The sequence below is a fragment of the Pelodiscus sinensis genome, chromosome 2 (assembly GCF_049634645.1).
Source record: "Pelodiscus sinensis isolate JC-2024 chromosome 2, ASM4963464v1, whole genome shotgun sequence".
In the NCBI taxonomy this organism is placed as follows: Eukaryota; Metazoa; Chordata; order Testudines; family Trionychidae; genus Pelodiscus; species Pelodiscus sinensis.
In genome coordinates this window covers 104138726-104163388 of record NC_134712.1, presented here as the reverse complement: position 1 = coordinate 104163388, position 24663 = coordinate 104138726, and the positions used below count along the sequence as shown (strand labels likewise).

Genomic DNA, 24663 nt, shown 5'->3' with positions numbered 1-24663 from the left:
GCGGGGCTGGCGAGTGGCTTTCGCCGCCATTTGTCAAGCCCCGCTTATACTTGTGGACAACACAGCTACCAAGTATTACATAAACAGACAAGGTGGGGCCCAGTCTCCAGAGCTCTGTGTGGACATGATGAGGTTTTGGGAGTTTTGTCTCCTTCATGGCATCGTTTTGGAAGCCTGTCACCTCCCAGCAGTCCGAAACACAATCACAGATCATCTCAGCAGAGACGTCTCCTCTCACCATGAGTGGACACTCCACCCTGAGGTGAGTGCCTCCCTCTCCAAGACTGGGTCTGTCCCGTAGTAGATCTCTTCGCAAGAGACAACACAAAGTGCAGACGGTTCTGTTCCAGATTCGGCCTCGTGCAGGCTCTCCTCCAGATGCGTTCCTGTACGAGTGGTCAGAAGGCGTGCTTTGTGCCTTCCCTCTGTTTCCTCTCATCGGCAGGGTCCTACTGAAGGTCAAAAGGGACAAAGCAATGGTCATCCTTGTGTCAGCCTGGCCTTGTCAGCACTGGTTTGGGGCACTGATGAACCTGGTGTCCTGTGTGTTCAGGAGGCTGCCTCTGAGGCCAGATCTGCCCTCCAAGGACCCACGTTGCTTTCTCCACCTGAGCCTCAGCTCGCTCCACCTGTTGGTGTGGTTCATCCGTGATTGAACCTGCAGGAGCGGGCATGTCTGGGTGACATGCAGTGGGTCCCCCTTGAGAGCCATAAGCCCTTAACGTGATCCACCTATACTGCTAAATTAACTCGTTTCTCTGTTTGGGTCCAGCTGAGTCCTCCCTTCAGGAGATCCTGGGCTACTTGCTATCCCTGAAGTGGCAGGGTCTGACCTTGGTCAATGTCCACTTGGTAGCCATCTCTGCCTTTCACCCACTACTACACGGTTGCTCAGTATTCTCATGGGATTACCTCTCTGTTCCTAAGGGGCCTGTAGTGGCTCTACCCCCAGATCAGGGACCCTCTTCCACAGTGAGACCTGAACCTGTCCCTGTCAACACTTACGGGTCCCCTATTTGATCCATTAGCCATGTGCCCCTGTTGCTACTCTTCTTCAAGGTGCCTTTTCTGGTTGCTATCATAACTCGTACCCACCTCCGCAGACACTGCTTGTGAGCAATCACTTGAAGAAGAAAAGACAGTTACCTGTGTCTGTAACTGGTATTCTTGGAGATGTGTTGCTCATGTCCAATCAACCTTCCACACTCCTCCCCTCTGTCGGAGTTCTGTCAAGAAGGAACTGAAGGAGGAGTGGCTGGGGGTACCCTACGTAGCACGGCATGTGTGTGCCACTCCATGAGGCACTGGGGACCCTGGCCCATTCAGCTACTTCTTAGGGAAAAACTTCTAGCACCGGTGCATGTGGCAGGCACACATACATATTTTTAATGGACTTGAGCAAAACATTTCGAAGAACAGCAGTTACAGGACAAGTAACTGTCTTTTTCTCTCCCACACTACTGGTAAAAATAAAGCGTAGCTATTAGGATTTTCAGGATTATCCAATGTGAACATCATTGGCCTGTCCCTCAGATGAAGGCACAAACTAGGAAGCGTGATGTCTGTTGTATTCTCATTGTTTTAAAAGGAAAATGTAGCTCAAATATCTGATTTGTCAAGATTTTCATTAGCATAGGTTCAAACATGGACCCATCCTATAACTATGGAATTATTTGCAGCAGTGTTTGATTTTCTGTGAACAAATAAATAGTTTACCTTATTTGATGATGAATGCTATTTCAGTACCTGGAGATACTATGTAGCTACTTTACAATTCACAGGGATTGGCTTTCAGAAAAAATAATTCTCACTTTTAAAAATTATTTTTAGGAAAGCGCAAGAAGACGACAAGAAAGTGGTTTTAGCTGGATGTGTTCCACAAGCCCAGCCACGTCAAGATTACCTCAAAGGCTTGAGCATTATAGGGGTAAGAATGTTTGTCAAATAGAAAAGACTTTCTCATATTTATTTTCTTGCCAAAAAGAGACTTACAGTATTGGTGTCTAAAGTTTTATATTAACTTGTTGGCTAGATGGGCCAAATCTATGGGCCATATGTTTGTGTTATACCCGTGTCTTTTCACACAAGTTTTTGGTGCCAGCAGTTAGACTTTCCTCCTTTCTTTTATTAGGGAGGCCTTGAGTTCAGTCCCTCACTATAAGGGTATGTCTACACTGCATGGCTATTTTGGGATACCTGTGGTATACCGAAATAGCTACCCCGCATCTTAACAAGCCGCCCGTTATTTTATAATATTTTTCAAAATACGGGCGTGCTATTTTGGCATCCCTGTAACCCTCGTTCCACACGCCAAATTTCAGAATAAGCTATTTCAAAATGAAATTGAAATAAGATACACAACTTGTATAGCACAAATTGCGTATCTTATTTTGAGTTTAGGGTGCTGTGTATATGCAGCCTAACTCTTTTTGCTTTGTGGTTACATTTCATTGTGGTTCAATGGATGCTTTGTATCAAATGCATTCTTATAAATAATTGAAGTTTTGTCTGTTCGCAGAATTTAGTGTCATTCCTTATGCAGCCTAAAGTGGGAGGCAGCAACGATTAACTCCCCTACTTTAAATATAATCTTGTAAGTCGTTGTTAGAAAGAAATGTAATTAGATAACGTCAAAATGCAAAAATGGACAACTAAAGTGTTAATTAAACAGCTAGCACATGTTTTTCATCACGTTTAGTTTTTTATACTACTTGGCTCTGGACAGAGTAGCTGGGGAACATGACAATTTTACTCTGCTCAAGGCAACAAAAAGAGTTAATGCCTCAGCGCCTGTGAGCTATTAAACAGTTGGCATGCTTCAGCCTGGTTGTAAGCAGTGGGGATCATGTGAATTGTAGTTTTTCAAGTGCTTTTGTATCCTTTGGGATGAAAAATACTGTGTAACTGCATCAGCACTGAAAAACTGTCATGAAAATCAATGATCTCTGGCACAAAATACTAAGGATTCTTCATCAATTAAGTCTTTTTTAGAAAGACATCTAGTCTTTACATATGCTTTTGTTGGATCTGATGCCGTAATTGTAGGCTGAAGAGCTACGACTTGAATTATGTAGATCAGAGCAAATACTAAGGGTTTCTTCTGGCATTAAAATGTATGAAAAATATACTCATTACTACTTAGTGATCATTAAGTTAAAACCAAAACTAATCTTTTAAATTCCATGTGGTTTTTTTTTTAAATCATGTAAGGTGAGTAGAAAGAGTTCTTGAAAAGCCAAGTAGAACATACATTATGGAAGTAGCCAACTTATAATAATTTTTTGTTAATATAATTTTCCATCAAGATAGTTTCTGTTCTTATTGTAAAATATAGGTTAAAACTCTCTTAACCAGGACTCTCTAGTCCAGCAACATCTGTGATGTTCTAGGACCAGAGTGTCCCGTTGGAGAGAGAGCTTCTGGGAGCCCTGCAGGCTGTCAGGACAGCGGGAGCCCGAGGCACGGTTCCCTCATTTTAAACCTGTGGCCAGCACCCCTTGACCCTGTTTTTTCATTATTTGTCCCCCAACATTAGTTGGGCCCTGGGTCTAGTCATCCCTCCTGCAAGGGTGGGGGAAGGGCTTTGAGAAGTGGGTGGGCTGATGCCCGCCCACCCCTAGGGCTTAAATAGGACAGTATTGGGGCTTCCTGGCAGGGCAGAGGAAGCCTGGAGTGCAGAGGCGACGAGATTGCCTGGTGGAATAGGGTCACAGAGGTGGCAGGGCTGCCAGGAACTGCAGCAGGAGCCTGGTGCATACAGAGGCAGCAGGGCTGCTGGGTGCTGCAGCAGGAGCCCAGTGCACATGAAGGTGGTGAAGCTTCCCAGCAGGACAGCAGGGGCTAGTGGGGGGGGGGGGGGGAGAGTGGGCAGCTGAGAGGCCAGTGGTGGGGCCAAGGATGAAGGGGCTTGGTGGCAGGGGGGCCAGAAATGACCTCCTCTGGTCCAGCAAAATCCATCATCCGGTACTGGTCAGGCCCCGAGGTTGCTGGACCAGAAAGGTCCAACCTGTAGTTGTCTCAAATAGTACAACTTCCCTCATATTACTGTTTATACTCAAAACATTTTAATCAACCATCTTATCACAGACATTTAGAGTTAAAAGCAGTGTTCCCCCTAAACTGCAGGGCAGCACAGCTTCACAGGTGATTAATCAACCCCGCCCAGTCAGTCAGCTCCATGCACAGAGTCCTGAGCCTCTGACTGGGTGGGGCTGATTAATCACCTGTGAAACTGTGTTACCACACAGCTTAGAGGGAACACTGATTAAAAGGGACCTCAAGGTCATCTACTCCATCCCCTGCACATATATAAAGGGCTCAACTGAGTGTGCATATGATTCTACACAGTAGGTCAAGAAGATGTGAAGTGCCTTAGGGATCTTAAATTTAGACTAATTAGATAATATTTGATTAGTCGATACGGGCATCTCCGCCTTTGAAGTGTAATAACAGGCCCAGGGCCATTGCTACACTTGAAAGGTGAAAGTACTGTGGGAGGCATGCGGCCAGTGGGGGACTCGAGTAGTCTTGTGCTGGCCCCATGCTCCCCGCGGTGTTTCAAAGCAGCAGCACTGCATGGAGCCCAGGATCAGTGGGGGACCCTGAGCTCCATGTGGTACTGTCGCTTTGAAGCAACCCCTCTTCTTCTCCCCTCCCCCACTGCGTCTTTCTGATAGAGGCACCAAGGGCGGTGGGGAAGTGACTAGTGTGTTGACTATCCAATAAGCATTTGCTTATCAGATAGTTGACTAGTTGTTCACATCCCTAAAGTGCCTCCTTACTTTTTATAGGTTAGTGGCATTGTGGACACAATTTGATAGGGAGAACCTCTTCAGGGCTAGGGATGTGAATGACTAGTGGACTATCCAATAAGCAAATGCTAATCAGATAGTCAACTAGTCGCTTCCACACCCACCCTTGCTGCATCTATCTGAGAGGGGATGGGGTGTACTTCAAAGCGAAAGCACCATGTGGTGCCTGGAGCCAGACCCCAGGCTCCATGTGGTGCTGCTGCTTTGAAACACTGTGTGCAGTCCAGTCCCCAGCTAGGAAGTCCCCAGTCTGCACATGGCATTTCAAAGCAGCACTGCTGCGTGGAGCCTGAGGTCATCTGGGGACTCCCCTGCTGACCCTGGGCTCCGTGCGACATTGCCGCTTTGAAACGCAGTGTGGAGCCTGATGCTGGGCTGTTGCTACATTTCAAAGGTGGAGGTGCCCTATCGACTAATTTGATTAGTCAATTACTCGATATTTAACATCCCTATTCAGAGCCACTGTTCTCATACCTGTGCAAATGGATGAGAATGAAGCAAGCTTTAGCTCTTTCACCCTCAGTGCAGCAGCCGTTTGGTAAGCTTGCTTCCTCCATGCAGCAAAGGAGCAGCAAGGAATGAATTGGGACTAAGTGTCTACTCTATCCCTGAAGTGCCTAACTGTGATCGTGTCAATCTAGTCTATTAAATGTTCAAAATTGGGACATAAAAAGACATAGATAGTAATGACAGCATATTCTTGATTTTAAAAAATGTGTCTATATCCTCTGACCTAGGTTTTCAAAGAGGACTTGTGATAATTGACTTAGTAAATTTTTGATCATCCAACCTGAGGCACTGATTTCCAGAGGCTAAGCACTTTTCTGAAAATCAGACCGGTACATTTCATCTTAAGTTGTGTTCTCAGAATTAATGCTTACTAATTAAAATCTTTCGCATTTGGATTGAAACAGACCAAAGTCTAGTAAAAGTTTACTAAAGTGATTAACCCAGTGCCTCCTCCCCCCCCCCCCCCCCCCCCAAGTCATTGGAATTCTACCTGGAAATGTTGAGTTCATGTTCACAGTAAAGATAAGTATAAAGATAAGAGCAGTGTGCAGGAAAGTTGTAGTAGAGGGTGGGCAATAAAGGGTGTATGGTCCGTATGTGGTTCGCCAGGATCAGGTTGGTCGCTGCCACTGAATTTACCTGTGCCTCAGTGGGTATGGACATTTGCAGTTCCTGTTGGCTGCAGATCACAATGCCACTAGGGTTGGTGATCCACAATCAACAGGAGCTCCAAGCATCCATACCTGTGGAAGCACAGGTAAATAAAGTGGTGGTGGCTTGCCAAAGCTCTTTGTGCTCCTTGTGCTGCTCTGAAAATGTAAATATTATAAGGCAGCAGTTGTGAAATCTTTGCTCTACCACCAAGTATTTTTGTTGGTGTCATTCATATGTTGAGTAATAGAAATTTGATTTGTCATCAGTGACATAAGCTGGACTATATTTTAAGCAATGTTGTCTGAGAATGTGGTTTCTTGCTAACAATTGTAATACTCTTGGGATAACTTTGTAGAGGCATAGTATGTCAGAGTAGAGTTCCCTCGGAAAATATTGGTCTGCATATGACGAAGGTTGAAGGGGGAGTTGCGGTATTTGTGTAACTACCAGTAAGACTATGCCTGTTTTTAATCAGTACCTTGAATATACAGTACTAGACTTCAAAGTTATTTCTTTTGGCTAACATATTGTGTACACACATGCGTGCACATGTTGCATTTTCAATTGCTTGCTCTCTCTCTCGCTCTCTCTCACACAGACACACACACACACACACACACACTTGTATTTTCAACTTCTGTCTTACAACACCCTTTGAAATAGTGTAAACAGTCTAAACCAGCATGATTCATTGGATTATATTTGTATGAGAAAATTTAAAGTCATATAGCAATTAGAGTGGATTGGACTTAATAGCAATCTGATAGTAGCATCTTCTGACTAATGGCAACATAGTGTCAGAATCCCATCCCATTAATATACCATCTCAATAATAGCAAAGTTAATAAAATTTGTATATTAGCAACACTCATGTCACTTAACCTTTTTTAAAGGGGAGGTCCTGACTCTGAGCATGCATAGCTGAGCACTTCCACTGTATGTGCTATGGCTTCCAAACACATGGTCCGGTCTCATTGATAAAATGTTGGTGCTGGAAGCTCAGTGTGAGCCCAGTGCTAAGCAATGAGTTTGTTTTCTCAGTGTCTATTTTGTGTTTTCAGAAGATCACTCATAACATTTTATAGTCTCACATGAACAACACAGAAAGGGGTTGTGAGAGCCAAAGTGAGGTAGAGGTGGTGGAGGTTGGTTCTGATTTCAGCATACACTTAGGCATGGTGTTTGACTCTATGGGCCAGTGCTGAAACAGAAAGTGAGTCACCTAACAATAGAGCCTATGAAGGATATTAACTCTGCACATGGCTGACTCACTCAATGGAAAGCCCAGCACAGCATGTTTCAGCACAAGGAGCATGGCAAGAAAGAAGATGCTGACCTTTCAGCAACCATTGAATGGTGGGCAGATGCCCTACCCAGCATTCTAGAGCAGTACCAGCCATGTAATATTTTAATTGCTGGGGACATTGGTCTCTTCTACTGGTGCTTTCCTTACAGAGACTTTGGCATGCTGACAGGGCCGGCCCACAACATTTTGGCACCTGAGGCGGGGAGCTCAAATGATGCCCCCATGCCCCCTCACTTGGGCCAAAACTTTGAAAGGTCTCAATTCTGCCTTCTTCCTGTTCTACTCCATTCATGGTACTGCTCTGATACCTACATATGCACCAGCAGCAGACACAATTTTCTACACTCTGGGTTCTAGTGGCGCCTCCCCACAGTCTGGCAGCTCAGGCGGCCACCTCAGTTCTCCTCATGGTAAGGCCAGCCCTGCATGCTGAACAAAGGGTTTGCAGGAAGAAAAAACCCCCTGTGGACTGCATTACATTGCCATTAATTGTAAGTTCTGCAAATGTGGATGACAAGGAGAAACAGCCTTGCAGGGTGACCAAAAAGAGTGGGTGCCCTTGTTGATTTCCTGAGGACCACTCAGATCTGTCTGTGATCTACAAAACTCAGCCAGTGCATGAATGACACGTTGTGTTGTTTGAAGAGTTGCTTAAGAACTGGAATACAAAGCTGTGGCTACAAGACCAACCTATATCCCTTTAATTTGACAATTAGCCATGTCATTCAGCTCAGGTAGAGCTGTTTCACATGGTGTTAAAATTCTTCCTCTGAACACAGTGTCAGCCATACAGCCAATGACATGGGTGTCATTAAAGACTTCAGAGATCACTACTGTGCACCTCTTGATGCTCTGTGCCATTCTCAGAGTCTTCTGAGGGGCGGTCAGGTGACTCTGTGCAGTGTGCACCACCTGCACCCACAGGCACTGCCCTCACAAATCCCATTGACTGCAGCTTTCCTGATTATCCATCCCTGTGCCTAGGGGCTGCATGGACGCCTAACCAGCTTGGTGTCCTAGCTTTCTCCATACCGGCAATGAGGTGAGGTGGCTTTTCCAGTTCCAGCCTTGCAGGGTGGGCAGGGGGCACCAAGGCTCAGGGCTTCCAGCCCATGGCACAGAGACTTGCTCCAGGCTGAATCAAATCAGATCCGGCTCACAGGCTGGAGTTTGCCCTCCCCTGGTTTAAACTGTGTCTTTTAGGGTAGCTATCCCCAATAGTGGTCCCCTATATGTAGTGTTTGTTGGGAATATAAAAGATGCTTTATATAGAAGTTGTTCAAGGAGAGGACATAGCTGATGATAAACTACCAGCTGAAACAGAATCCTGGCGGTCCAATCAGGTTATCCAGGTCTGTGCTTTTCTTTGGCACCTACATGGAATGTGGCTCTTGACACAAGATCCATGACTTTTCCTTAGAATTAAGAGGGATTGTTCTCCTCCTTCGGGTCTTCTGAGGAAGAAGTGCCGTAAGCGCAGTCGGGCCATTCCAGGACTCAGATGGACTCCTCCTGTTCATTATCTCAGAGGATAGTGCTGACTGGCACTGAGAGTCTTCTGCTATTCATGATGGAGCTAGCTCATCTAACTGCTCCTTGTATTGTGCTCAGATCAGTTGGAGTCTGTAATGTTGACTATGGTTCCCCCCATGTGATGTCCATTGAGACTGGTAACAATGATGGAAGCATTGGCACTGGCTATCTCCACACTCTTGGCATTTCTGGTAGCATGAGACCTGTTCTGCCTTTGTGGCCCTGATTTTCCTGTAGTTCAGAGTCTGTCTGTTGTAGTATCTGGATAGTGGAGCTGCCTTCCTTATCTCCATTGCATTCTGCACTGTCTGGGGCTCAGCTTGCAGAGTTGCAATCAAGGTCCTTTGTGGTACTCATTGGTACAGATTTTGTCTTTGATACTGCTGGTGTATGTGTCGCAGATCCCCTTGTTGAATTCAGTGATGACCTTGGTTTCAGCACTCTCTTTTGCTCCAATGCTGGCTTCCACAGTGATGTCTCTTCAGGTACAAACAGTATCAACTGGGTTCCAAAAGAGGCTGAGTGTTTGCTTGCTTCCTCAAGCATGGCTCCTCCATTCCCACAGGATGCTTCCCAGAGCTCCTCAAGATCTTGTATGGGGACTTCTTCCTCTTCCTCCTCAATTTCAAAGCATTGTCCTTGATCCTTGGATCATCGTTGGTACTGGCATCAGCACCATTGCAGCAATAGAAATTGCAGTCTCTGCTCTGCTTCCTATTGGAAGCTACCAATACCTTATCACTTTTCCCAGTGCCTTCTTTGGAGAGTGACTCAGTCTGGGAATTCCGGTTCTGGAATGATCCCAGGGGAAGATAACTGATTCCTGTTCCCTCTACTATACTGGCAGTCAGAGGTTATTCTTCCTGAGCCTGTCTAGTCTGACCCTTTCATGTAGGTTCCGGAATCTCTCCCTTTCCCCTCTCCCTCAGCCTCCATTGGTCCTCCTTTCTTTTCAGATGATACTGCAATACCGGATTTTCCTTCAACAGGGCTCCTGACTGCTATACCAGACCTTCTCAGGTATCGGTCTCAGACTTTTGGGATCCAGGCTGAGTATGTGCAAGAGAACATCCATCAGTTGCAGGATATCCACCATTCGCAGCCTTAGGGGGTGTGACTATCCAGATAAGTGAAGCCCTTTTGGAGCCTGCTAAGTTCTTTGGAAAATCTGATTTATTATTACTTATTACAGCTAAGTGGTCTGAAAAGGGGTGTTATGTTCTCATGCAGGGCTTCAAGACATTAGGTGTCAGTGCTACACCTACGGGTATTGCTAGGCAGAGATCTCTGGCTTTGTTCTCTGGGCATGTACACACCCAGTGGAATACTAATCTGCAGTCACATCTCAAAGAGCAACAGTTATGATACAGATGAGTAATAATCTTTTACATTCCAATTTTGAAGCAAATCTGAGGATTAATTTGGTAGAAGACAAAAGTTTTCTTTTAAACTGAACATTATGTAAAAGAGTCGGACCTCTTTTAAAAATGCTGTCTGGGATATTAGTAGCAGAGAAATGTTATATGAAGAAGTAGTGTGTGCCTTAATATGAAGTTGTCTCCTCATGGAGACAAATCAATCACACAGCAGAACATGTTTGTTTGATTGATTGACTGACTTTTGGTGTGCAGATTGTCATACGTGCAAGTGAGTAGAAGAAACAAAATTGATGTTTGAGTAATTACAATATTAATGATTACAAAATGTATAGTGTTGAAATTACAGGTGTATTAATAATTCTCTTATTTTGTGTGACAACATAAAACATATTCCAGTGTTAGATATATTTTTCTAGACAAGATAAAATGTTTTGTTCAGCAGATTTTAAAATGGAAAGTCAACAGCATTTTATACTGAAATATATGGGGCTGCAGCCAAGCAACTCCCTTGAATTTTATATTGGAACTGTATAGCGTGATTTGCACTTTCAGTTTTGCCTCCCTGGTATATCACTTCTCATCATTGAAGAGTTGAAGTTCCAGTAATGTACATAAATCCTCTGAACACAAACTTTTAAGAAATATATTTCATGACCATATTCTAAGGAAATGAAAATGGAATGCTGTCAGCCGACGGTCAGGGCAGTGACTGGTGTGTGTGTGTGTGTGTGTGTGTGTGTGTGTGTGTGTGTATGTGTGTGCTATACACCCGAGACTTCAACGGCTGAGACCGGGGTCCCTTGCAGAGGGCAACCTGGAGGAGGTTGACGAGCGCCCCAATAAGTTTGCAGGGAGATCTTATTACACTTCAGATTTTAGCTGCTAGAATCTGTGATTCCTTCGCAGCGGGCAGCCTGGGGGAGGCTGAGAAGTGCCCCAACGGATCTGCCACCTGGGAGTGACACAAATCCAAACGCCCAAGCTCTCCCTATATCTGTCCCTTAAGACCAGATGAAGTTCTTTTAAATTGTGCCTGGTTCTGTTACAGCAACTGAAGGAGTCAGGTTAAAGCTTAAACAGTTACAGGTTTATTGAGGAAGCTTATAAATCATATGGTTGCAATGGCTATTGTTCTATTTCTTAACTGCTAGCAAAATATAGATCTTAAAAATGGTTACAAAGAAGATAGATAGGAAAACAGAAATAATAGTACCAAGTAACAGCTTAATCTTTAAAGAGCTCTAAGTCTGTGTACACTTAAGACAGAGGACCACATCCAGGTACAATTTTTACCCCCTTCTGTACCTCTCGACTCCAGCGTGTAAGGCCAGGACCGGTCCCTCAATTCCTAGTAAAGACGAAAATACGAGGTGGGCGTCCTCATAAAACCTCGGGAGGTCAAACACCTAACCCGACCAGCAGGTAGAGGGTAGAATGACACTCAAAAGTGAGTGTGCTGCTGTACCCACCTTTATACTCATGGGGTCACGTATTTCTCTTTCTTATCTGTGATGCCAAATAGTGCTGGTCTGCCTTTTGTGAGACCAGCTCTTACAAGGGAGTTGTGAACTTAATTTACACTTGTAAGAGAGAGTTGAGAGGATTAAATTGGAAGTACTGAAGATTCTTTTCTCAGTGGGGGATTCCTGTCCCAGGGACGGCTGTGTGTTCGTATTAACATGGGTGCCAGCCGGGCACTTCTCGCAGCCTCGAGGCCAGCTTATCGCCTTAATCGTTCTCTCCTCATATCTATGTTTTCAGCTTCTCAGGATCAGATGAGCCAGCATAGACTATGCTGATTTTATTGCTCCTTCTCTGTCCTGTATGCTTCAGGAACCTCAGAGAAGCAAATAAGATGGATGAGATGGGGAGGGAGAGGGGGGACTGTCTGGCTACAAATGCACTGTGATTTTCCTTTCAGCTCAGTATATTGATTTTAAAAAGATTTAAGAACTTTGTAAGTGCATTTCCCCATTACAGAGTAACTTAAGGGTAGTGCTCACAAATGTTTTCAGTTAGGAATGCAACCAAGCTTGTGTTTTAATACCCACTGTTTTAAAATTATCACAATTTCCTAAAATCTTTAACAAATGAGAAAATTTCCAATTTTTGATCAGTATTCAACAATTAATTATAAATGGTTAAAATTCATTTTGTTCCTTTGAGAGGTATGGTTATGAAACCTAAATTAAAATTTATTGAGCTTTGACTGTGATCTTAATTTTTGGACTTTATTGCCTTCTCTTGCACTCTTTATCCCACTACTGTCCTGGCCTGACCTAGCTTAGCTTACTAGAGCTGATAGGTTTCCCTATGTAACATTTCTGCAGACCATAAAGACTGTGTAAAAGAGAAATTATTTTTTCTTCTGGGAAATAGAAACCGAATGTTTCATTATAGGTGAATAGAATCATGTGTGCTTTGCTCAAGATAAAATAACAGTACACACCAAACACTACCTTAAATGAAAATATAACCAAAAACTATTTTAGTTTCTTCTCCACTGCTGAATGAAACGCACACAGAATTTTTGTTCAAATATATCAAAACAGCTTCGTTTATTGATCTTCTGGTTCTTTTTTCAGGTTCAGCAAATAGATCGTGTAGTAGAAGTTGTAGAGGAAACTATTAAAGGTAAGCTTTATAATTGAATAACTGCTGTTATGATGAATGCTGTTAACTTTATCTAGTAGACACACTACAACATGTTCCCAATCTTCTATGGTTGTGTTGATCAGATAAGTAAATGAAGGACTTTCTGTTCATGTAATGCCACACTATACAACATATGCATTACAAAAGTACTGGTTGCAAAGATAAAATATGACGGAAGATTTTGTGGTCACATTATAAAAATTCTTTTTACTGGTCTAAAAAGAATAGATGGATTGTATTTGTGTTTTTTCTGATCCCTTGTTTTGAGTTGATCATCTCACTTATGCTGTGAACTAATTTTTATATCATGCAAATTGTCACACTTTCTGATTTTTAGGTATTTCATCCCATTTCCATAATCTTTCTTCCGCCGGTCAGCTACTGGTTTAGTGGTTCTTTTGTAACCATGTTGGTTGTTCATTCTTGCTGTTTTCATAGATATACACGCACAGTATTTTGCAATGAGGTATTGTGAAAAGTGCATTGTTTTTTCAGTCTGACATTCATTATGTAATAAATCAATATGGCTGGTTCTTTCTGGCCTATGTGACATTGTCTCCATTACCAATCAGATTGTAAAATTACTATTCCATGAAACTTTCAAACTACATGGCTCAACCTGTGTCCTTGCTCTTAATGTAATCAAGCCACTAGTGTATGAAATATTGTCTCTGACTTTTGTTGTTAAGTATGAAAAGTTTTTAGAGTAGACCATTAAAAATGTACAACAAACTAAATACAAAATCTGCTTCTATTAAGAGATTATGAAATGTGATTTACAAGTTCATAAAATGACAATCTTGCTTTTAAAATGAAAACTGCCTCTTTCCTACTCCCAACCAAAACATTATACGGTTTGCTGTTAAAGGACAGTATGTCAGATGCAGCCATCTGGAAATATTTTGCATACAGTTCTCCGAGAGATTGTCCCAGCACTAGTTTCTAGAATAGTACTCTTCATAGACTGAGTCCATGCTTGCTTAGGTTTCATTGTGAATGAGTTATTTCTGAGATTTCTCTTTGACTTCTGAGCTGAAATAGTGGAACATACATGGGTCCTGAATGTTATATGAAAAAGTAAACCTGATAAAATTTAAGCAGTGCATGTGTGTGTGTTGTTGAGGGAGGGTTAGTGTATTGGTACACTCTCTTTAGGTTCAGATAGCAACCAAAAGCAACTTGTCCTGTGACGGGGGAGAGGGACGCTCCTGATGGCATCCCCTGGCTCTGCTAAGCACAGCACAGCCATCTCGCATCCCCAGCAGCAGCTCACCCTTTCTACCAGCCAGTGCACTGCTAGTGCTAGGGAGAGCAGGAATCCAAGTTCATATTTTGATTCTTTGATACCCTGTGAGTTCTTCCAGAGCTTCCCCTCCTCACAGATCAATGATCCAGCCCTCATCTGTAGTAAAGCCTACTGCCGGGGGTGAGTCAGTGATAGCCCCATGGCCTAGTGATTCAAAGGGGCTTAGGACTCCTGGATAGTACAGTGGCTGCAGCTGGAGCCCCGGGTCCTTTAAATGATCACCAGAGCCCTGTGCAGTGCACTGACGAGCACTAGGTAGTGTGCTTAGGACTGCTCTGGGGGGGCATGGTCCCCAAGCCCCATCCCTTCCAGGAGCACAGAGCCAGCCATCCCCCCCACCTTGGCCAGGGGCCCGGTGAGAATGTCAGCTCGCCTGCCTGTAGTCCAGTTTGGAGTGTGTTCACTCATCTGGGCAGTGGCTTTGTGACCACTTTGTGAGAACTTCCTGGAGCTTAAAGGGGAGGGGGATATGCCTGTGTAGCTGAATGCAGGACAGAAGAATTCAAAATACGAAGAGTCACATTTGTCATCATATCAACAACCTATGCTATGTTAAAAAATCAACAAATGGTCTGGTAGCACTTTATAGACTAACAAAACATGTAGTTTTTTACTCTGGTCATCTGAAGATGTGGGCTGTGCCCACAAAAGCTCATGATACCATCTACATGTTTTGTTAGTCTATAAAGTGCTACCAGACCATTTGTTGTTTTTTCCTGTACAGACTAACTCGGCTACCCCCTGAAGCTATGCTATGTTGACAGAGTTGCCTTCAACTCTTCCCTCACCATAGTTTTTATCACAGACCTTGAGTTCCTTTATTCCTTCTATTATCTCTTATAACTCTGTGAAATTTCTTCTCTCTCATAGTTTTAGTCTGTTGTGTTGGATAACTTTTAGAAAATATACCATGCAAAGTACCATTTCCAAAGCATTCAATTAATAATGATATAAATATAGCTTCTTGGAATCCACTTGTTCTGTGTGGATACTGTGCAATAGAATACATTTAAGTTTTGGCAACTTCTTGTTTATGTATTTCAGAATTGTAATTTTATCTCCAATACTTGTATCTAATGCTGTTTGTACTCAAGCAAAAACCACTCCTCATGAATTTATTCTTATCCTGTAAGTGTTAGAAAATTTGTCAGTGACTAGTTTTTAAGAAGATGTAACTAAGATTCATCAGGCTGCCAGGTTCCAGAAATGGTTCAAGACCATGCAGATTCAATTTTGAAGGAAATAAAGTATTTTTTGTCTCTACCAAAGTTGTATCCTGTCAAAAGACTTTGTATACTCTCTGCTCTACAGCAGTTGGACTTGGACTACTTTTTATACCTAATTATTCTACAGTATTTATATTCTAAATTCCTTCCCATATATTTAATCTGCCATGAGTCAGTTTTTGAAGGTGATCTGTGATGCTCATATACGGAGTAAGGAAAAGGGTGGCATTATGGTGTCAATGGCATAGTACAGAATATAGTCATATTATGTTAATACTTCGTGATTGAAATGTCTGTGTTTGCAGGTATTCACCTCGTAGAGAAATGTTTGAAATCTATTTAATATAATCATAGAATACTAGGACTGGAAGGAACCTCAAAAGGTTAAATCCAGTCCCCTCTACTCATGGCAGGACCAAGCACCATCTAGACCATTCCAGATAGGTGTTTGTCTAACCTGCTCTTAAAAATATACAGTGATAGAGATTTGGGGTCATTAGTCTTAGCTGGTAGACCAATAAATTAGGCCTTCCACATTGATGGGAGCCACATGATATCTGTGTTTATGCTAGTCACATTTACAAGTCAAAATTTTCCGTATATTTTTGGAAGAGAATGTGAGTATATACCATTGTTTTAAGAAGCATATACAAAGGAATAAGCCTTACTTTCATTGTGGACTTGAAGGAGGGGCTATAATTGCTAATGCTTACCATATTCTTTAATTTTGAATTTCCACTTTGCATTAATTCAAACCTTAAAGTCATTATAGATGTTAGAATTTGGCGGGTTTTTTTCTTAGACATCAGCTTACTTTTAAATTGCCTCTTGAAGTTAAATCATTCTGTAGGGGATATTTTTCTTTTCTATAGGGACTTGAACTGGAGTCTTCATACACAATTTATTCCACTCTTTGGGCATGGGTAGACTGAATTACATTGTCTGACGTATTCACAAAATACGGTGTTATAATGGGTCACTGGACTTGATTGTTGAAAACAAGCAAAGGAAATTACTTCAGGCTTGAACCTTTCATACTTCACATAACCTTTCTAGATTTCAGTCACATTGACCTGTCTGGTGAAGTAGCCCATCCGTTCCTAGTTTAAATATTAACCAATGTTTGCCAAATATTTAATTGACCTCATATATTAACTAATTATGAATCACTGAGAGTATTTTAGTAGTTCATCTAAAGGTGAGCATATAAATGGAATGTATATTACATGTGCTAAAATACAGTTTTATTACTGATAAGATTACCTATATAATAAGTGTATTTCTTTTGCTAATGCATTAAATAATAATTGCATGCATGTTCTGATTTCACTGTTTTGATATTGTTTCAAGACTAAAATAGCCTCACCTTTCTACATCTCAATAATTGTTGAGGACAAGCAGCCTCACTTTAAATGAAACATGCTGAAGGAATAAAAGCCACAATAAAGGATTAAAAACTATAGGAGTCAGGCTAGGTTAAATGTAATATTTGGTGTACTGTCTGGAAAATTGACAATTTGTTGACTGAACTTCAGCTTGAGGGGAAATGGAAGTTGTTAGAGGAAAGAGGGTGGGAACTCTGCCAGCCCCCTAGAGAAAAAAGAGAAATAGTGTTGAGAGTAGATGAAGATGGGGAGAAACAGAGAATAATTGTAGAGAGGAACAAATTGAGAGGAATTAGAGAGACACGGGGGAGGAAGGAAGAGGGACAAAGAAAAGGAGGTGAGGGCGGTGAGTAGTATGAAAGGAGGAATTTTTGCTTAGAGCACAAACATAGAGGAGACTGGAAAAATAGAGTAGTGAAGCAGACAATAGATTAAAAGAGAGAGACCACCTCAGGAAAGATAGAGGAGGAGATATAACATAGGAGAGAAAAATAGAAACCAAAAAGGAGAGGGGGAGAGAGATGAGGGAAAATTCTTTCTGGCAGAAATAGCAAGTCTTGTCAATCACTAGTAGTAGGTTCTGCTTCAATAAGATTTGATCCAGGAATTATTTCAAGGGGGAAATTTAATATAAAATAGTGAGAAATATAAGTGGAGGGCAGGATCATGTCATAACGTTTACAACTTAAAATTTTCAGATATAAAATAGATATTATGGGGAAGCCCCTGCCTTTGTGTCCCAGATTAGGAGTTCTGAAAATGTTCAGCAAAATTTTCCATGTTCTCTCTCCCTTTGAAAGAGCAGAATTGTATTGAAGTGCTGATCAGTGCTTAAGACGAGTCAACCTCTCATATTGCTTCTTTCAGCATCTCTTCTTACCTCTCATTTATTTCATAAGATGGTCAGTTTTTTAGAGGTTCTGAACTTACGCTGTTATTACTGTTGTGGACTTTCTATTCACCTAGCATCCCCCAGCTGGCCAGAAGTGCAACATGTCTCATCATTCTAGCCTTTGATGCAGTTTCCTCCATCTGCCACCTTATCTGCTTCTCCTGCTCATCTGCTTGCCTCTGCAATCAGTATGAATCTCTATTGTGGAGCCTCCCCCCCTTGCTGCCTCAGTGGGAGGTGGCTCTGCAGAAACTGGCATGCGTCCCATGGGCACCAGATCCCACGTTCCCCCCCTTGCTGTAATCCTAAATCATGATGGTACATGTAATCCTAAATCTCTGGGGCATCTGGTGCTGGCCACTGTCGGTAGACAGGATACTGGGCTAGATGGACCTTTGGTCTGACCCAGTACGGCCGTTCTTATGTTCTTATGATTTATAAGGGAACTGATTAATAGCCATCTTGTTCTTCTAAAATTAATATTACAGAAAAGAACAGGTAGGTGGATGCTCTTCTCTCAGCAAAATGACTGGCCAAGTATTTTCTGTTATTATTTTATTAACTGGAAATGGTTAATAACATAGTACATGCATCCTGATTAGTTAATAACTTAGATTGGTTAATTATGATATCACACAGTGTTTTAATATTATGTTCTGTGAAGAGCTGTAGGAAACACACATTAAAGAGCCACTTGTGGCTTGTGAGCCTTAGTCTGAGTGTTACTGTTGTAAAATGAACAATGGCTTATATTTTCTATTCACATTTCCAGAAGTTTAGGGAGACAATGAAGTATTGCAAGGGGAATATTAAGAGCAGGAATTTGTACCAAGTCCTATCCAATGCTACTGGAAGAGTATCTTATTGTCTACACTATGATCAACTCTTCAGGTGGTCAGTTTTTCAGTCTGTGAGAGATTTAAAGAAGTGTATGCTAACAAAAGGCAGTACAAGTCAAACCTCTCTAGTCTGGCAACCTCAGGACTTGACTATTGCCGAATTAATCCAGATGTTGATATCAAATAACACAAAAAAATGGATGTTAAATATTTTTTTTCTTAACATTCAAGGCAAATTCAAGGCAAAACGTGACATGGGTCGTGAAATCTGTTATCCTCCCATCAAATCTGGCCTTTTGTGTTCTTTTATCCTATACTATACAGGTTTCACTGGGGAAGCCAACTTTCTTCTTTGAGTGCTGTCCCTGTAGGTGCTCCATCTCAGGTGCTGGTGCATCTATGTGCTAGCAATCAGAGATTTTTTTCTAGCAGTGCCCTGCTGCACCGCACATGCGCAGTAGTGTTCCCTTACATGAATAGTATCTGTTGACTGTGCGTGCAGTGCCTCAGTTCCTTCACTACCGTCCTTGTCAGCAGATGAAGCTCCTCGCAGTCTCCCTCCTTTGACCTAAAAAACCAAAACAGGTAAAAAATTACTTCAGTTTTTACCCTTATCCAAGTTTTTCAAACCCTTTGTCCCTATTCTCTCTCCCCTCCCCGCCCCAAACTGTTAAAAAAAAAAAGGGGGGGGGGGAGAATGTTTGCTTCTCGCTGTTTTTCCCCTTGTTCAATATGCCTGGTTCCCCAGACTTCAAAAGGCATGACTCTTGCAGGGACCCTATACCTGTCTGTGACTCCTCATGTATAAAATGCCTGTCAGAAGGCCATCTCTCTCAAGTGCCCGCGCTGCTCTAATCTCACAGTGCAGGCAAAGCGCGATCGAGAAAATTGCCTTAAGACCTTCCTCTGTGAAAGGTCTCTTCTGACACCTTGCGAGGACTCTCCCTCCTCAGCAAAGGTCGCAGGCAGGAGAAAAACTCTTGAAATGTTCCTCTTCATATTTGGACAAGACAACAGCAAAGGCCAGGACATCCCCATCCAGATCCCTGCTTCTGGTACTGAGCTCTTCTAGAGCCAGCACCGTCGATAAGCTTAGCAACTCCGGCACGATGCCAACAAAGGACAGCATGACACACAAGCGTGCACATTCTGAACGGAGGCAGAAGTCTTTGGCTTTGACTCCGGCACTGATGCCTGACATGGCACAGAAGACCGCGCCAAAACCTGCAACAAAGACTTCACCGAAGATGTCCTGTGCCAACATGTCACCTCCGACAGCACCAGTGTTGACGCTGTCTTCGGCGCTGACGCTGTCTTCGGCACTGACAGCCCAACCACTGGCACCTATCAGAACAGTACTGCACAAGAGCGTACCGAGACATGCCTTGGCACCATCACAACAAGTGGAAACTGGAACACATTCAGTGCCACATTCACTAGTTTCACCGGTGTGTTCAAACTACTCTCCCAGATCCCAGCATTGTCCATATCCGGAGCCGCACAGTAGATACTCTTCCGAGCACTCTTCTCCAATTCAAAGACATCTTCCCTAGGAATCACGCTGCATGAGATCCACCCAAGTGCTTCCTTTGCCATGCTGGTATGGGCATCACTGGCCATACCCAACACCCTCATACCCAGCACCAAGAGTCTTCTCCAAGTTGTGTAGTACCAGTTCACCTCTGCGAGTGATCACTTTCTACCTCGACAGGACCAAGTCCTGAAGAAAGTCCACAAGACTCTTCAGAATGATCCAAAGGACTAAGAGATTAAACTAAGGTAGGTAGCAAGGGAGTTGGCAGGGGGCCAGAAAAACCAGTGGGGATACATTGCTGAAATTTGAATTGTATTTAGATATCTTGCCTGCTCTCTTTGGAGGAAAAATTCTAAGTTTAGGGCTAGAGAAAGCAGACGAGGTCATCAGAATTACCATGCCTATAAGAAATATTGGACATAGGAGTGAACTGGTCCTTGAAATATGAATCAGCGCGGATCGTGAGTAGAGGGAAAACATGCATTTAGTCCCGACCAGGGTATTTTTCTTTATTTTGGTTGTTTGGTTAAACTCTGTGTGAATCTATGCCTTCCCTCCCCCACTCACCATTTAAGTTACAGCCTGAAGAACTATGAATCTTTGTGGTTTTGATCTGTTCTTTTCTTAGTTGCGCTGTAACACCTAGCAACCAAGTATGCTTTATCAAGTATATTTTTTGTTTTGTTAATAAAATCACCTTTTTAAGGCAATGATTTGATTATTGTGTCCTGCAAGGTAACCTGAGGTCTGTATGTGTCTGCCTAGCCTTGGAGATGAGCTATCAGAGATACAGTTTATTTTTCTGTGCGTTTTACGTCTTTTTTTCAAGTAGTCTTGGGGCAAAAGCCCTTTTGTTAGCTCTGGGAAAGGAATTCAAGTGTTCCTTCCTGTTTTTTCAGGGTTAAATCACTTGATGGTGGCAGCTAGCCCCCAAAGTCAGTAAATCTGTTACTGGGGAGTTTTTGTAAGTAGAGCCTATTTAATTAAGTAGAGCCTATTTTTGTAAGTAGAGCCTTAAATACAAGGTATTTAAGATCCTTTGCGAGTCCCCATCTTCTGCACTCCGAGTGCTGGAGTGGGGAACTGCCCTGACACATGCCTTCTCAACAACTGTCAAAATGTATTTTCTCTTGCATGCATATATGCTGTACTATCCATAAGAGGCAACCATCTCCTGTTATTATGGCTCATTCCACCAGGGCAGTGGTGTCAACCGTAGCTTTCCTCAAAAATATCCCACTTTTGGACATTTGCAGAGCAGCAACCTGGTCCTCAGAACACATGTTTTCCAGACATTATGCTTTAACATCTGGTGGAATCCCAACTACATCAGTGGGCCAGGCTGTCCTCTCCACTATCTCGAGGACTTGGCTCCAAAGCCCACCTCCATGAGACGGACACTGCTCTTCAAACACCTGAAGTGGAGCACCCATGGGGACAGCACTCGAAGAAGAGAAAGTTGCTCAACTTGTGCAGTAATGATGGCTCTTCGATATGTGTGTCCCTGTGGTTGCTCCAATACCTTCCCTCCTCCCCTACTTTGGAGCCTCCTCAGGGCTATATCCAAGGTAGAGAAGGAACATAGGTGCCACGCAGCACTCATAGTCAGCGGACACTAATGTTGTGAGGGAACACTACTGTTCATGTGCAGCGGGCAGGGCACTGCTAAGAAAAATCTCGGATCGCCAGCACAAGGACGCACCAGCACCTGAGGTATAGCACTCACAGGAACATCCATAGACTCATAGACTTTAAGGTCAGAAGGGACCATTATGATAATCTAGTCTGACCCCCTGCACAGTGCAGGCCACAAAATCTCACCCATCCCTCCTAGAATAATCCTCTCACCTATATCTCAGATATTGAAGCCTTCAAATACTTTGAAGACCCCAAGATGCAGAGAATCCTCCAGCTGTGATCTGTACCCCATGCTACAGAGGAAGGCGAAAAACCTCCAGGGCCTCTGCCAATCTACCCTGGAGGAAAATTCCTTCCCGACCCCAAATATGGCAGTCAGCTAAACCCTGAGCATGTGGGCAAGACTCATCAGCCAGACACCCAGAAAGTTCTCTATAGTAACTCCTATCATCCCTTCATTGACCTATTTCCCACTGATAATGAATGGTCAATTAGCTACCAAGATCATGTTAGCTCATCAAACCATCCCCTTCATAAACCCATCTAGTTTAATCTTGAAACCAGATAGATCTTTTGCCCCCACTACTTCCCTTGGAAGGCTGTTCCAGAACCTCACTCCTCTAATGGTTAGAAACCTTCATCTAATCTCATGTCTAAACTTCCTACCAGCCAGCTTATATCCATTTGTTCTTGTGTCCACATTGGTATTAAACTTAAATAATTCCTCTCCCTCCCTGGTATTTATCCCTCTAATATATTTAAAAAGTGCAATCATGTCCCCCCTCAGCCTTCTTTTGGTTAAAGTAAACAAGCCAAGCTCCTTGAGTCTCCTTTCATAAGACAGGTTTTCCATTCCTCGGATCATCCTAGTGGCCCTTCTTTGTACCTGTTCCAGTTTGAATTCATCCTTCTTATACATGGGAGACCAGAACTGCACACAGTATTCCAAATGGGGTCTCACCAATGCCTTGTATAATGGCACTAACACCTCCTTATCCCTACTGGAAATACCTTGCCTAATACATCCCAAGATCGTATTAGCCTTTTTCACGGCCATGTCACAGTGGCGGCTCATAGTCATTCTATAATCAACCAGGACTCCAAGGTCCTTCTCCTCCTCTGTTACTTCCAACTGATGTGTCCCCAACTTATAACTAAAATTCTTGTTATTAATTCCTAAATGCATAACCTTACATTTCTCACTATTAAATTTCATCCTATTGCTATCACTCCAATTTACAAGATCATCCAGATCTTCCTGTATGATATCCCGATCCTTTTCTGAATTGGCAATAGCTCCCAACTTTGTGTCATCCGCAAATTTTATTAGAACACTTCCACTTTTGGTGCCAAGATCAGCAATAAAAAGATGAAATAAAATTGGCCCCAAAACTGATCCCTGAGGAACTCCGCTAGTAACCTTCCTCCAACCTGACAGTTCACCTTTCAATATGACCCGCTGTAGTCTCCCCTTTAACCAGTTGCTTATCCACCTCTCAACTTTCATATTAATCCCTATCTTTTCCAATTTAACCAGTAATTCCCCATGTGGTACTGTATCAAATGCCTTACTAAAGTCGAGGTAGATTAGATCCACTGCATTTCCTTTATCTAAAAAATCTGTTACTTTCTCAAAAAAGGAGATCAGGTTGGTTTGGCACGATCTACCTTTTGTAAAACCATGTTGTAATTTGTCCCAATTGCCATTAGCCTCAATGTCTCTAACTACTTTCTCCTTCAAAATTTTTTCCAGGATCTTACATACTACAGATGTCAAACTAACAGGCCTATAGTTACCTGGGTCGCTTTTTTTCCCTTTCTTAAAAATCGGAACTATATTAGCAATTCTCCAGTCAAATGGTACAACCCCTGAGTTTAGAGATTTATTAAAAATTTTTGCTAATGGATTTGCAAGTTCATGTGCCAGGTCCTTTAATATTCTTGAATGAAGATTATCTGGGCCCCCCGATTTACTCCCATTAAGCTGTTCAAGTTTGGCTTTTACCTCAGATATGGTAATATCTACCTCCTTATCTTTAGTCCCATTTGTTAACTTACCATTATCCCTAAGCTCTTCATTAGCCTCATTAAAGACTGAAGCAAAGTATTTGCTCAAATATTGGGTCATTCCTAGATTATCCTTAACCTCCACTCCATCCTTAGTAATTAGTGGTCCTACTTCTTTTTTTTTTCCCCCCTATTTATATGGCTATAAAACCTTTTACTTTTTGTTTTAATTCCCTTTGCAAGGTCCAACTCTACCTGACTTTTAGCCTCTCTCACTTTATCCCTACAAGCTCTAACCTCAATAAGGTAGCTTTCTTTACTAATCCCTCCCATTTTCCACTCCTTGTATGCTTTATGCTTTTTCTTAATCACCTCTCTGAGATGCTTGCTCATCCAGCTTGGTCTAACACACCTGCCTATAAATTTTTTCCCTTTTCTAGGGATACAGGCTTCTGACAGCTTCTGCAACTTTAACTTAAAATAATTCCAGGCCTCCTCCACTTTAAGATCCATAATTTCTTTAGTCCAATCAACTTCCCTAACTAATTTCCTTAATTTACTAAAGTTAGCTCTTTTGAAATCAAAAACCCTAGTCTCAGATTTATTTTTGTTTATCCTTCCATTTAATTTAAACTGGATTAGCTCATGATCACTCGAGCCAAGGTTGTCCCCTACAACCATTTCATCTATGAGGTCCTCGCTACTCACCAAAACCAAATCTAAAATAGCATCCCCCCTTGTTGGTTCAGCAACTACTTGATGAAGGAATTCATCAGCTATCACATCTAGGAAAATCTGAGCCCTATTATTATTACTAGCACTTGTTCTCCAGTCTATATCTGGAAAGTTGAAATCTCCCATGATTACGCAGTTTCCATGAGTATTTACTTCATTAAAAACATTAAAGAGGTCTCTGTCCATATCCAAATTGGATCCTGGTGGTCTATAACACACCCCAAACACTATCCCAGGGGAGGATCTGATAGTT

General features: G+C 42.5%; 1 protein-coding gene across 13 annotated transcripts in view; it reads left to right on the top strand.

The window, feature by feature from the left end:
* CDKAL1 (CDKAL1 threonylcarbamoyladenosine tRNA methylthiotransferase) overlaps nt 1-24663 on the top strand; it is a 572751-nt gene that overhangs the window by 181407 nt on the left and 366681 nt on the right. For all 13 annotated transcript variants that reach the window (XM_006121835.4, XM_075921165.1, XM_006121831.4 and 10 more), the window contains 2 exons: nt 1831-1927; nt 12779-12827. In XM_006121835.4, the coding sequence (XP_006121897.2) occupies nt 1831-1927; nt 12779-12827 (146 nt within the window). The remainder of the gene's footprint in view (nt 1-1830; nt 1928-12778; nt 12828-24663) is intronic.